This window comes from Clupea harengus, chromosome 12, assembly GCF_900700415.2.
Source record: "Clupea harengus chromosome 12, Ch_v2.0.2, whole genome shotgun sequence".
Lineage (NCBI taxonomy): Eukaryota > Metazoa > Chordata > Actinopteri > Clupeiformes > Clupeidae > Clupea > Clupea harengus.
In genome coordinates, this window is record NC_045163.1 from 20028419 (window position 1) to 20039312 (window position 10894).

Genomic DNA, 10894 nt, shown 5'->3' on the forward strand with positions numbered 1-10894 from the left:
AAACTAGGCATGACATATTTATTACAAATGTGTTTTTTACAATCTTACATTGAAAATGTAATTGCACATTAGTAGACAATTGCATTTAGCTTTCACATGGGTTAAACATATACAATGTGTTTGTGTGTGTGAGAGAGAGGGTCTGTCCAACAACATGGGAATATGGTTTATGTAGTTGCAGTCAGTATTCAAAACATTGTTCAGCGATATGAGGAGTAACCCTCCCTGCCTCTGGTTTTATGCCCCAGTGAGGGTTGTCACAGAGCCCCATTGCAAAGGCATGTGGAGCTGGAGATGAGAAAGACAGCTGGTTGCCTCCGGCTACCGTTATGTAGTGATAACAACATCTCTCTTACAGATGCAGGAGGCAAACTGGAGCACGGTGACATCGAGGTGAGCAGCGCAGAGCGCCACACGTCTCATCCTGTATTCCCAAAGGCCTGTCAAGGTCTGACCGCATCCCTTAAAGCATCTCTCTGATGCTATGTAGTTGTGCCTGCAGCAGATACGGGAGCTACAAGCAGGCTACGTTATCAGGCTGTCTCTGGCTGATAAGGTTTGTTTCGTAGAATAGCTGGTACAGCCTGCTGCTAGCTACGCAAGTGGCAGGGGGCCTGACCCCCCCTGAGACATAACAATGTACACATTCACGACACTGTTCGTGACTGTGTGCATAAACACTATGTATGCTGACTGAATGAAAATGTAATGTCTATTTAAAAACAAAACAATTGAGGTATATTTTGTGCTCACAAGCCTTGCTGACCTCACAGTATTGTTTGGTTCTTCGTTATTGATGACTGTCATTTGTTGTCGCATACAGGACATTGACAAGAAGCTGTGCATCATTTGCCCCAAGCACAAGTACAAGATCACACTGGCAGAGGGAGAGGGCCTTTTCAGGGCCCCTGTCCCCAACCAGGAGGTCCGGACCTTCAAGTGGTACTCCAAGGGCATCAAGCAGAGGGTCCACAAAGTGTCCGAGGACGGCGGGGACGTCTTTGTGACCCTGTCCGACACCACGTGCTTCATCGAGTCTGACTACTACTACACAGAGCAGGGCAGGAAGGTTAGGAATAAGGTGGATGACAACAGGGGAATAGACAGCGGAGAAGATGAGGATGACAGCTGATGCACAGGAGAGCGACCTCTCCAGACAGATCACCTTTCACCCATGCAAGAGAACTTTTCTGGCCTCTAGAACTCCATAGTTCCTACATAAAGCATCAAGTGCAGAGGTACTTGGGACTGCAAACAGGAGTTGGATATAGGTCAGGTCTATTTCTTTTCAGGTTTACTTAATTATGCTATAATTACAGAATAGTTCAGTCATTCTTTACAGTGTAAGTACTCTTTGTAATAGTAGTTATTCTCTCATACGTCTTTGTAATACAAATATTTATTAATAAGTTCATCAGTGCTTTAAAAAAAAAAAATTTGTTAAAATAATTAATCAATAAATAAGTGCATACATTAGTCAATACGCAGCATTTGGGAGAGAGGAAAGTGATTTACTGTGCTTGTGGATCAAGGCAGGCTTGAACAACTTTAGACCTGCAAAACCATCTGCGTACTCAGAGTGAAAGGAAATAATCACAAGACATTTAATCATCATAAGTTTTAACAACACCTGCATATTTCAGGAGCTTTGGTTACACCTTACATTCACTTTCTACGCTGAATTTATTTACTTATTTTTAAGACCCAGTATAAAAACCAACAAATATGGCCCTGCAGAGGACTTTGAATTATGAAGTGGCTGAAAAGGAATTAATTAGAAGCTGCCGTGGTCCAGAAGCTTGATTATGCCCTCATGTATATAGCCCTCTGTAGGCTCTTAGAAACCATCTAATGAAAAGTTAAAAGAGACTGGGAATCCCTTGGGTCTCTGTGATTATGAACAGTGCACATATTTGTCTGACATATTTCCCATAGCTGGCTACTATGTCCAATTATCTCACCTTAGTGGGCCTGCAAGAGGGCTTTCTATTTTGCTGATGTCAACGGAAATAGTCAGGGACTGTCAATACAGTTGCATTCCCCTTGCAGTCTCCATAATAGCGCCGTGGGTAAACACTGAACAACAGTTCAACAGACTAGCAAGATAGTCAGAAAGGAAAAATAAGAAACGGAAAGGAAGAGAAAGCTGGTTAATAAATAGCCTTCATTTGCATCAGTGGTTAAGCAGGCATCTACAAATTAATCGAATCACACACCAGAGGACAGACACTAGACTCTCAAAGGGCACGCTGACATTTTATTTGACGTCACACTCAAACCACTCCACTGTTCTCTGCCGAGATGAGCTGGATTGAGGCTGACAGCTCGCGCATCTGTCACCTGCTGAGGGGTCATGCGATGCATGTGATGGGGTCATGGTGACGGCGGCCGCACTCCCCCTCTACCTCCACTGAGCCATGATGTCCCTCACCGCCGCGCTCGGGTTGGAGGGCCGGAGCCGAGATGGATGGGCGAGAGTAACAGTTGTCCGTGGTGACTGTGGCTCGGCGGTCCTGATGTGGGTGGGTGGACGGTTCTGCAGAAGGCGTCTGTTCCTCCGCCTCTCACTCTGGGTTTGGGGGCAAATGTCAGAATATTGCGTCTCTCCCCCCCTTTGTAATCATATTGCATAAGTCAGTGTGCCACCTCAATAGGTTGTCCTCCCACATGGCAGAAAACATTCCAAGATAGAATTTGGGTGGATACTGAGCTGGATGGCTGTGGCTCAGGTTTCACCGCTTAAAGCAACAGTAAGGACTTTTAGTCTAAGACTAGCAAGCTGACTCCCTACAAGGCATGGAAAAACCTGACAAGAAACAACACTCAATATCAGTAGGTGGTACTTCACTTCCAGACACATTTTTCAAAGCATTGATGATCACCAGAGGAGTATTTGGAGTGATAATATTATTAAACCTTCTTGTGTTTATCTGTTTATACTCCATCCACCGAGCAGAGGTGACTCATTGTTGTCCTCCACCACATTAAGGGGGGCGGTGGGGACACATTAACTGTATCCGCTCAGGGAAGCCCTGTACCAAGCAACATGAGGAGGACCCATAGGCTGTCATGCCCCTGACAAAAGGCCAAAGCCTGGCATCCAGCCACTCCACTTGTCAACAGGCTCTCAGGTTTTACAGTTTACAGTTTATCATGCAGCATCAGGCCATAGTGGACTTATGGGTATGGTTACTTCCCTCCATATGTCAGTGGGAATTGGATTATTCACAGACCAGAAGCTATGCAGCATTTGTAACTGTTTTGACTACTATTACTATTTTAAATGGTATGAATTTTTGTGACCAGTTTGGGTTTTTGGTTGTCACCATATTTATTTAACTTGACTAGCTAGCTGATAACACATTGTCCCTGAAAAGGAAACAAGACACTGCAGGCTACCAATGTTTACGTGCCACTTTCATGAAGCCATGCTCCTGAATGGCTCTCCTGCAAGGCAATTGTGCAAGGCAGGGTAGGGTGTGGTAATGGTGTCCATAACCCACTGCTAGTGCTAGTGCTTTCACATGCAAAATTCCTGACCTTAAATGTCCTGTCCATGCCATACAAAACAAATGGTCATACTTTTGAAATACTCTTGACTCGATGACATGCAGTTAATGTCAACAGCTTAGACAGGAAATAAATCATCTTGGACAGGGGCCTACTGAGAGGGCTCCTACAGTAGCTGAGGATGGGCATATGCAGATGTTAACAGCTTGCTGACATGTCTCTGTCAGATAATATTTTTGTCAGACAAGGAATTAGGTCAGAGGGGTCGTGCTTATCTTGTCAGGGCCGTGACCAGGCTGTGACACACTGACCTTCTCTATAGAGACCATCACAAATATGTCAGACCCCTTCATGAGATAAAGTGCATTACTGGACAGCACCCTGACACACTGCAGTGACTGCATGGCACTGTCTTCAGGACCTGAAAAATTGATGTGCCTTGAAGCCAAGCCTGTAGTTAGAGGTGCTCACCATTTTGAAGCAGTAGGGCCCCCTTGGCCTTACACAAATCAGGTTCCTAAGTACGGCTAACTAAAGCATTGGCATCTCAGCCTGTATGGTGCAATCGGGAGCAACTAATAATTGTTTGCATCAAGCAGAGGAAAGCCAGCTTATAGCCAGCTGTGAACAAGGATGTCCAGGCACCTGGCGGTGAAAACCACCTGGGGCAATGAGTGCTCTCTGTGACCAGCTCCACATCTCAGCTATTCACCATTCTGTTGGCAATCTCTTAATATTGTACTGTATTAGGCAATCTCTTACCAGTTTAGGTATAAGGGGTGCGTATTGTACTGTATTAGGCAATCTCTTACCAGTTTAGGGATAAGGGTGCGTATTGTACTGTATTGGAGGTGGGTATTTGGTCTGTAACAGCCAAAAACTGGGTAAAGAATGTACAGCTTATTCTATTCTATTCTAAATTAGTCCTCTGCAAATGAATCAACCTGCAAGACCTGCCACCTTATTGACACAAGTGACTCATTCTGGTCACACCAAAGTGAGAGGCACTGATACAGCTATAAGCAGCACTTGAAAATACAACCAAACTTATTCCTAAATAATTGAGTATTCTTTTCTCTATGTACAAAGAAACCTTAGATTAACTTAATTTATTTTCAACTGGGACGGCTGAGTAAAGTAAGAAGAAGTGTGGGAAAAACACCAATTTAGTCTAATTACAAAGTTGTACAATCTTGTTTGGAGACAGCTATGGCCAAACAGAATGTTGATTTGGCAATTGCCAGAATTGAGTCACCTGCGAAGGGCCGCTGTAGTCTCCCGTGAGATTGTCCTTGATTTCATCCAGCAAATCTAGGATTGTTCGCTGCAACACCTGACCTGAAGTGAGTGACATCAAGAGAAGGTATATTATCAGTGTGCAAACCATCTGTTTGACAACCAAAGTCTAGCAACCGACAATGGCAAAATAGTCAAACTACAATTTACGAAAACACCAGCTCTATATTTATATATTTAATGCATAAGAGATCAATTAAAGCACTAGTTTTTGTTTAATTTAACCGTTGAGTTTTTAATACAGTGACCTGGTACTAAGATTTATGTTTTTACTGGCACACCATTGGCTCAGCATAGCATGCATTCTCTGTAATGATTCAGCACGGGGCCATTAATCCAAGCTTCCAATTAGTCCCTGCCTCTTTTATTATTTCATATCACATCTTCGTAACACTTATTTTCCCCATATTTCCCATAATGTTTGTCAATTTTAATTGCAATGTCATTACAATTGGTGGTTATTCGCTTTGTAAGGACATCATTGGTGGCAAAGAGGTGTCCATCTTTTTTACACTTTTAATCTGTTTGCAACAGTAGGCTGGGGAAAACATCCCACCCCCTTCTGAGCCACATATAGAGACTCTGCCGGGATAATGATTTATTGAAGGTATTTGTAAATAGCCCACGTATATTTTATGGCGTGGTTTCATAGGCATATACTGTCCTAATATGAGCGCTTAGGCCATATAATGTTTTGGACGTATGCTTTTAAAGAGGCGAATGGTCTGCCGCCCCATACCTGGGTAAGTCTTCAGCAGACGGCTGCAGAACCAACCCAATGGCTGCGGCATAGCAGGCCTGTCAGTTTAGAACCCATAGAAAAGACAATCAGAAATAAGCTGGATTGCCCTTTGCAATTCTACAATAACATTCAAAGTTCAAAGACCAAACATCCTGAGATACAGGGCTATATATTAATTTTCTTTTTACCATCTCAAATTTTTTTCTGGGTAATGATAATCATATAAAATCTACCTGCCCGGTGTTATGGGTCGGAGGCCCGCGTGATCTAGTGGGTCTCCAGCAGCCTAACAATGACGTACTATCAATTGTTCATGATGTCATAGCTACGTACCAAGATATGAATCATCACTAATATACGATGGGTAAGGTAGCGTTCTGAACTCGCATGTTCGATGCGCACTAGATTAGACTATGTTCGATATAACTATTATCTCGTTTTCTCTTCGGCTTGTATTTTGTGACACATTTTCCGTGGTGGATTTTACTGGTCAACTGGAGTGCGGAACACCACAGATCTTTATTGTACGGGACGTTCTCTGCACATGGACTGTTTCATATTTAACAAAAGTTATAGGTCTAACAAAGATTTATCGCACCGTCAGGACATATTACGAGCTGAAATTATATTTCCCATAATGTTTGTAAATTTTAATTGCAATGTAATTACAATGGGTGTTTATTCACTTTGTAAGGACATAATTGGTGGCAAAGAGGTGTCCATTTTTTTTTTTTCACTTTTAATCTGTTTGCAACAGTAGGCTGGGGAAAACATCCCACCTCCTTCTGAGCCACAATTAGAGACTCTGCCGGGATAATGATTTATTTAAGGTGTTTGTAAATAGCCTATGTATATTTTATGGCGAGATAATAGGCTATATAATGTTTTGGACGTATGCTTTTAAAGAGGCGAATGGTCTGCCGCTCCATACCTTTGTCGGAGAAAGTCTTCAGCAGACGGCTGCAGAACCAACCCAATGGCCGCCGCATAGCAGGCCTGTCAGTTTAGAACCCATAGAAAAGACAATCAGAAATAAGCTGGATAGCCCTTTGCAACTCTACAATAACATTCAGAGTTCAAAGACAAAACATTAGCCATCCTGAGATACAGGGCTATATATTCATTTTCTTTCTCAAAAATCTCAAAAATGTTTCTGGGTAATGATAACAATGGAAAATCTACCTGCCCCGTGTTATGGGTCGGAGGCCCACGTGATCTATTGGGGATCCAAAGCTGCAGCAGCCTAACAATGACATACCATAGATTGTTCATGATGTCATAGCTACGTACCAAGATATGAATCATCACTAATATTCGCTGGGTAAGGTAGCCTTCTGAACTCTGCATGTTCGATGCGCACTAGATTAGACAATGTTCGATATAACTATTATCTCGTTTTCTCGCTTGTATTTTGTGACACATTTTCCGTGAAGTGGATTTTACTGGTCAACTGGAGTGCGGAACACCGCAGATCTTTATTGTACGGGGACGTTCTCTACATGGACTGTTTCATATTTAACAAAAGTGATAGGTCTAACAAAGATTAATCGCACCGTTAGGACATATTACCAGCTGATTTTTTTTTCATCTGGCCGACCGAGAGAGCCAGTTGTTTTCTTCACTGTGGGAAATAATTAACTTGAATGTGTGTAGTAATGGTTTTCCTCAGCCCAGCAGGACGAAGAAAGTTCAGTGGGCCGAGAATTTGTGTAGGGGGCATATAAATGTGCGCTCGTGCATGAATAAGGCCATGTTGCTTAGGACTACATGACCTGCAGTAACCTGATGTCATAACACTGGACTGGCCGTTGTAGTTAGCCAAAGTGTTAGGAGAGGTGGAAGCTTGTATAAATGTAAGCTGTCGCATAAGCTATCTAAACAGAAGAGACACATGATATTCAAATAAAACAGACAAAATCTATCAAATCCATCACATTCCCTTTTCCAAAGGGAAAAAGTGACCTAAAAATAAAATCACACGCTATTTAGTCTGACATTCACACCTGCACTGCAGTCAAAATATAGACTTTTATGTACAAAACATCAAGGATATCCCATAAAGTTCTGTTATCTACTGTCAGAAATAAAGTCCCCTTAGCAATACATCTGCTATAACTAACATTTATCTGTGAACCTACCTACATGTTAATACCACCCTCATTCATACCCTCTGATCTTTGTATTATTCTCTTAATGATGGTTAGGTTTATCTGAACTCAGTACCCCTGTATGAAAAAAGAGTGAGCCTACATGAAGAGGCGCTAAATGAAGCTTGAAATGTGTGTCTACGTTTTACACCAAGGGCCTGGAGCACTTACGCTTTGTAACATTAATCATTCTCTGCTGGAAATCAACATGTTTGTTTGTTTGTATTTTGCTATAAATGCACAGAGCCTTGAAAGAACAAATTATCATGAGAGACAAACCCGGGAGACTTAGGGAGAAGATTAAAACGAGGACACAACAAGGGAAAATACACCTCGTGTCACTCTGAAAGACAACACACATTTTGTCACTGACAGGCTTCCTGAGGCTCTCCGACCTGTTTTGTGAATTTTTACCTTGTTAGCTCAAATTGTTTCCAGAGCATGAATTGTATCCTGGTAGTTACATAATCAGTGGCCCATATTTTACTGAAGCATGTCTGGGTAGGTACTCTGATGTGGAATCAGTCATCCCTCTCTCTCTCTCTCTCTCTCTCTCTCTCTCTCTCTCTCTCTCTATCTCTTTCTCTCTTCCCCTCTCTCTCTCTCTCCCTCCGCATCCAAACCCTCCTTAGTGAGAGCTAATTGGGAGAGCTGAGTCCCACTTCCACCCTCGGCTGCATCTGGAATCTGCAGGGCAGATTATGAGAGCAGGGGGCCACAGCCAGGGCAATAGGACTTACTATGGGCCCCATTAGCAGCCATGTCTGTCCCTGAAGAGGGGGTTAGTGGAGGAGCACTCCCTGGCTTCGCCCTGGTCCCGAAAGGCTCTCCGAGGATTCCAAAGGGAACGGTGATGTGGATTAACTGACTCTTCTCCAGAACTGGCATCGCGCTGCCAGTCAGAGCAGCTTTGCTGTAGTCCCCGTCCACTGAGATGTGACAAGAAAGAGAGGGGTGGGAGGCACAACGAGAGAGAGAGAGAGAGAGAGAGAGAGAAGTGAGAGAAGGAAAGAGTGAATAAGTGAAAAAAGGGGAAAAGAAAAGGGTGGTAGGAGATACAGAGAAAGACAGAGAGGCAGCAGGGTCGGCTTTTAGCTTATCAGTGTCACTCCTTTGGCCCTGCTCCACTGCTCTTGCCTCAGACTGACAATCGGTACTTTTAAGTCCAGATAAAGGTCGACACTTTGGAACGAGATGAATAGAGATGTTTAAGTGAGCACCATAGTGATACAGCTGTGACATTGTAATGGACAGCTAGTTAGAGACTGATTAGATGACTAAATGGCTGTCAGACAGACATCATAGACTGCATGGTTAAAATCCTCCTGGACATCGAATGTATACAGAAATTTGTCCCAAATGTTAAAATAGAGATTTGACAGTCTTTGAATTTGCCCAGTAAGCCTCTAAAATCTATTTAACTTTTTGTACAATTATATAAGATCCTTCTAACTTCATTCTAATCAGTATAATTGAACATTTTACCGGTGATATTACTTCCAGCATGGGTTGTTACTTGGTTTATGGATAGATTTTGTGTGCAGTGGCCAAAAACGATATAATTTTTCATCATATGATGTTGTGCCAGGTACTCACTTCAGGGGTGAGAAAGTTGCATTTCCAGTCATGGAAGAACAATTTACAAAGTAATACAACCTCTACGCATCACCAATCCAACATTCCACTGAAATGATCCTGGCATTTTGGTACAATACAGTTATACTTTTAATTCGGTAATTTGTTGGAAATGCTCTTACCTTAAGGGGTTCTTGCCAACATCATAGACAATGAACAACCTGATAATATTTGCATGAGAAACAGTAAGGCTTTGACACGGAACCCTGATGCACACCCAGATTGATTAGGAGAGGGTTCAGGTCGATGTGTGATTAGATAGAGCCTGTCCAGCCAAGTGAAGAGCTATGATGCTGAGAAAGACGTGAGCTTAAAAGGATCAGTGACCATGTCACACCCATGACATCAATCACTGCACGACATCTCATGAAGGATTCATCATCCACAGGAGTGCACCACCACAGCACAGACTAAAGTAGAGCTTGATGTGGGCAGGCAGGTAGTTATGGATGTGCACAGTATAAGGGACCCCCTTCCTCCCATCCGTTTGAACATTTTCTGAATAAAAACCGGTTGAGTTATTGATTTTTAATTGCCACTATCAGGAAAGCCTTAGGTAAATTATTATTAAATCAATTAGTTTATGCAAGACGGCGGAGGGGCATTTGAAACACATGGTCGACCTTAGGTTAAACAGGGGAGTTCTGATATTTTATAATCTTTAATCCATAATCCTGTGTTAACGCACTCGTATGGCACTTGCGGCCATGCTACGAGCATGTTAATACTGTAGAACTCGGCTTCTACATCTTCTCAATGCACTGGAATATCCGCAATATCCATTATCTTAGTTATTAACGGTTAATTTCCATAACTGAATCAGCCTGCATGTTTCTTTTAAATTAGAAAGCATTTGCTCTTTGAACAAGACAGAGAGAAAGAGTGAATCAACCTGGCTGGCTAATGCGTTTCGCATTTGCGTTTTGGAATGAGAATGAATAGGATTAGTACACGGGGTTGAAAAATACAGCGGCTATAACCCACGGACAGCACCGGCGCTATTCTGAGTGCACCGCAATCACAACAATGTAATTCGGGTAGACATAGATGTGTGTGGTGTGGTAATTGTAGCCCAGTCCTTTAATTTGCTGAGTCAGGCGGAGACTCAACTCTCCCCGTCTGTACGCGCTCTCTCCTTCTCTGTCTTCTTTTCATTTCTTCTTCCCCATCTTCAGCCATCCTGACAGAGGAGTTTTATGCCTTATTTCGGTGACGTCAGTTACCGTGGCTCAATCGGTGGCAAGAGTTGCGAAGGGACAGTGATTGTTGAATTCCTTCATAGTCTTGTTTGCATTGAGAGTCAACTTGCTCCTTTCATTAGCGCAGTGCCTTGGGTATTTAGTGAAAGATCAATTGATTCCTCCCTCGTTTGGTGTTTACCTTCTCGCCTGTGCACAGCGTCAATGCGCACAGGACGCTCCTGTTATGTTTAATGAATGAACAACGGTGAAGGAAATCCCTGCCAGGGAAACAAAAACTCTGCAGCCGTTTTCACTCTGCCGTGGACCCGGAAAGCCAGACCAGAGCTGGGGATTATCGTGCCCGACCTTCATTGCGGAAAAGA

General features: G+C 43.0%; 1 protein-coding gene across 2 annotated transcripts; it reads left to right on the top strand.

Annotated features, from left to right (window-relative positions):
* The first annotated feature begins 10 nt into the window (after positions 1 to 10).
* rfesd (Rieske (Fe-S) domain containing) lies at positions 11 to 1317 on the top strand. Of its 2 annotated transcripts, none has more exons than XM_031578258.2 (2): positions 11 to 393; positions 824 to 1317. In XM_031578258.2, the coding sequence occupies exons 1-2, from the start codon at positions 295 to 297 to the stop codon at positions 1130 to 1132; spliced, it is 408 nt and encodes a 135-aa protein (XP_031434118.1). In that variant the 5' UTR covers positions 11 to 294; the 3' UTR covers positions 1133 to 1317. The 2 variants fall into 2 exon arrangements, 1 of the variants encoding a protein (XP_031434118.1); XR_004164841.1 differs by having other exon boundaries at positions 304 to 556; positions 824 to 911.
* Positions 1318 to 10894: the final 9577 nt, after the last annotated feature.

What these genes read in the sequence shown, in the direction of transcription:
- rfesd (XM_031578258.2), top strand. Translation starts at nt 295, where the DNA reads ATGAGAAAGACAGCTGGTTGCCTCCGGCTACCGTTATGTAGTGATAAC. An exon ending in TGGAGCACGGTGACATCGAG is followed by an intron (nt 394 to 823) that starts GTGAGCAGCGCA and finishes TGTCGCATACAG; the next exon opens with GACATTGACAAGAAGCTGTG.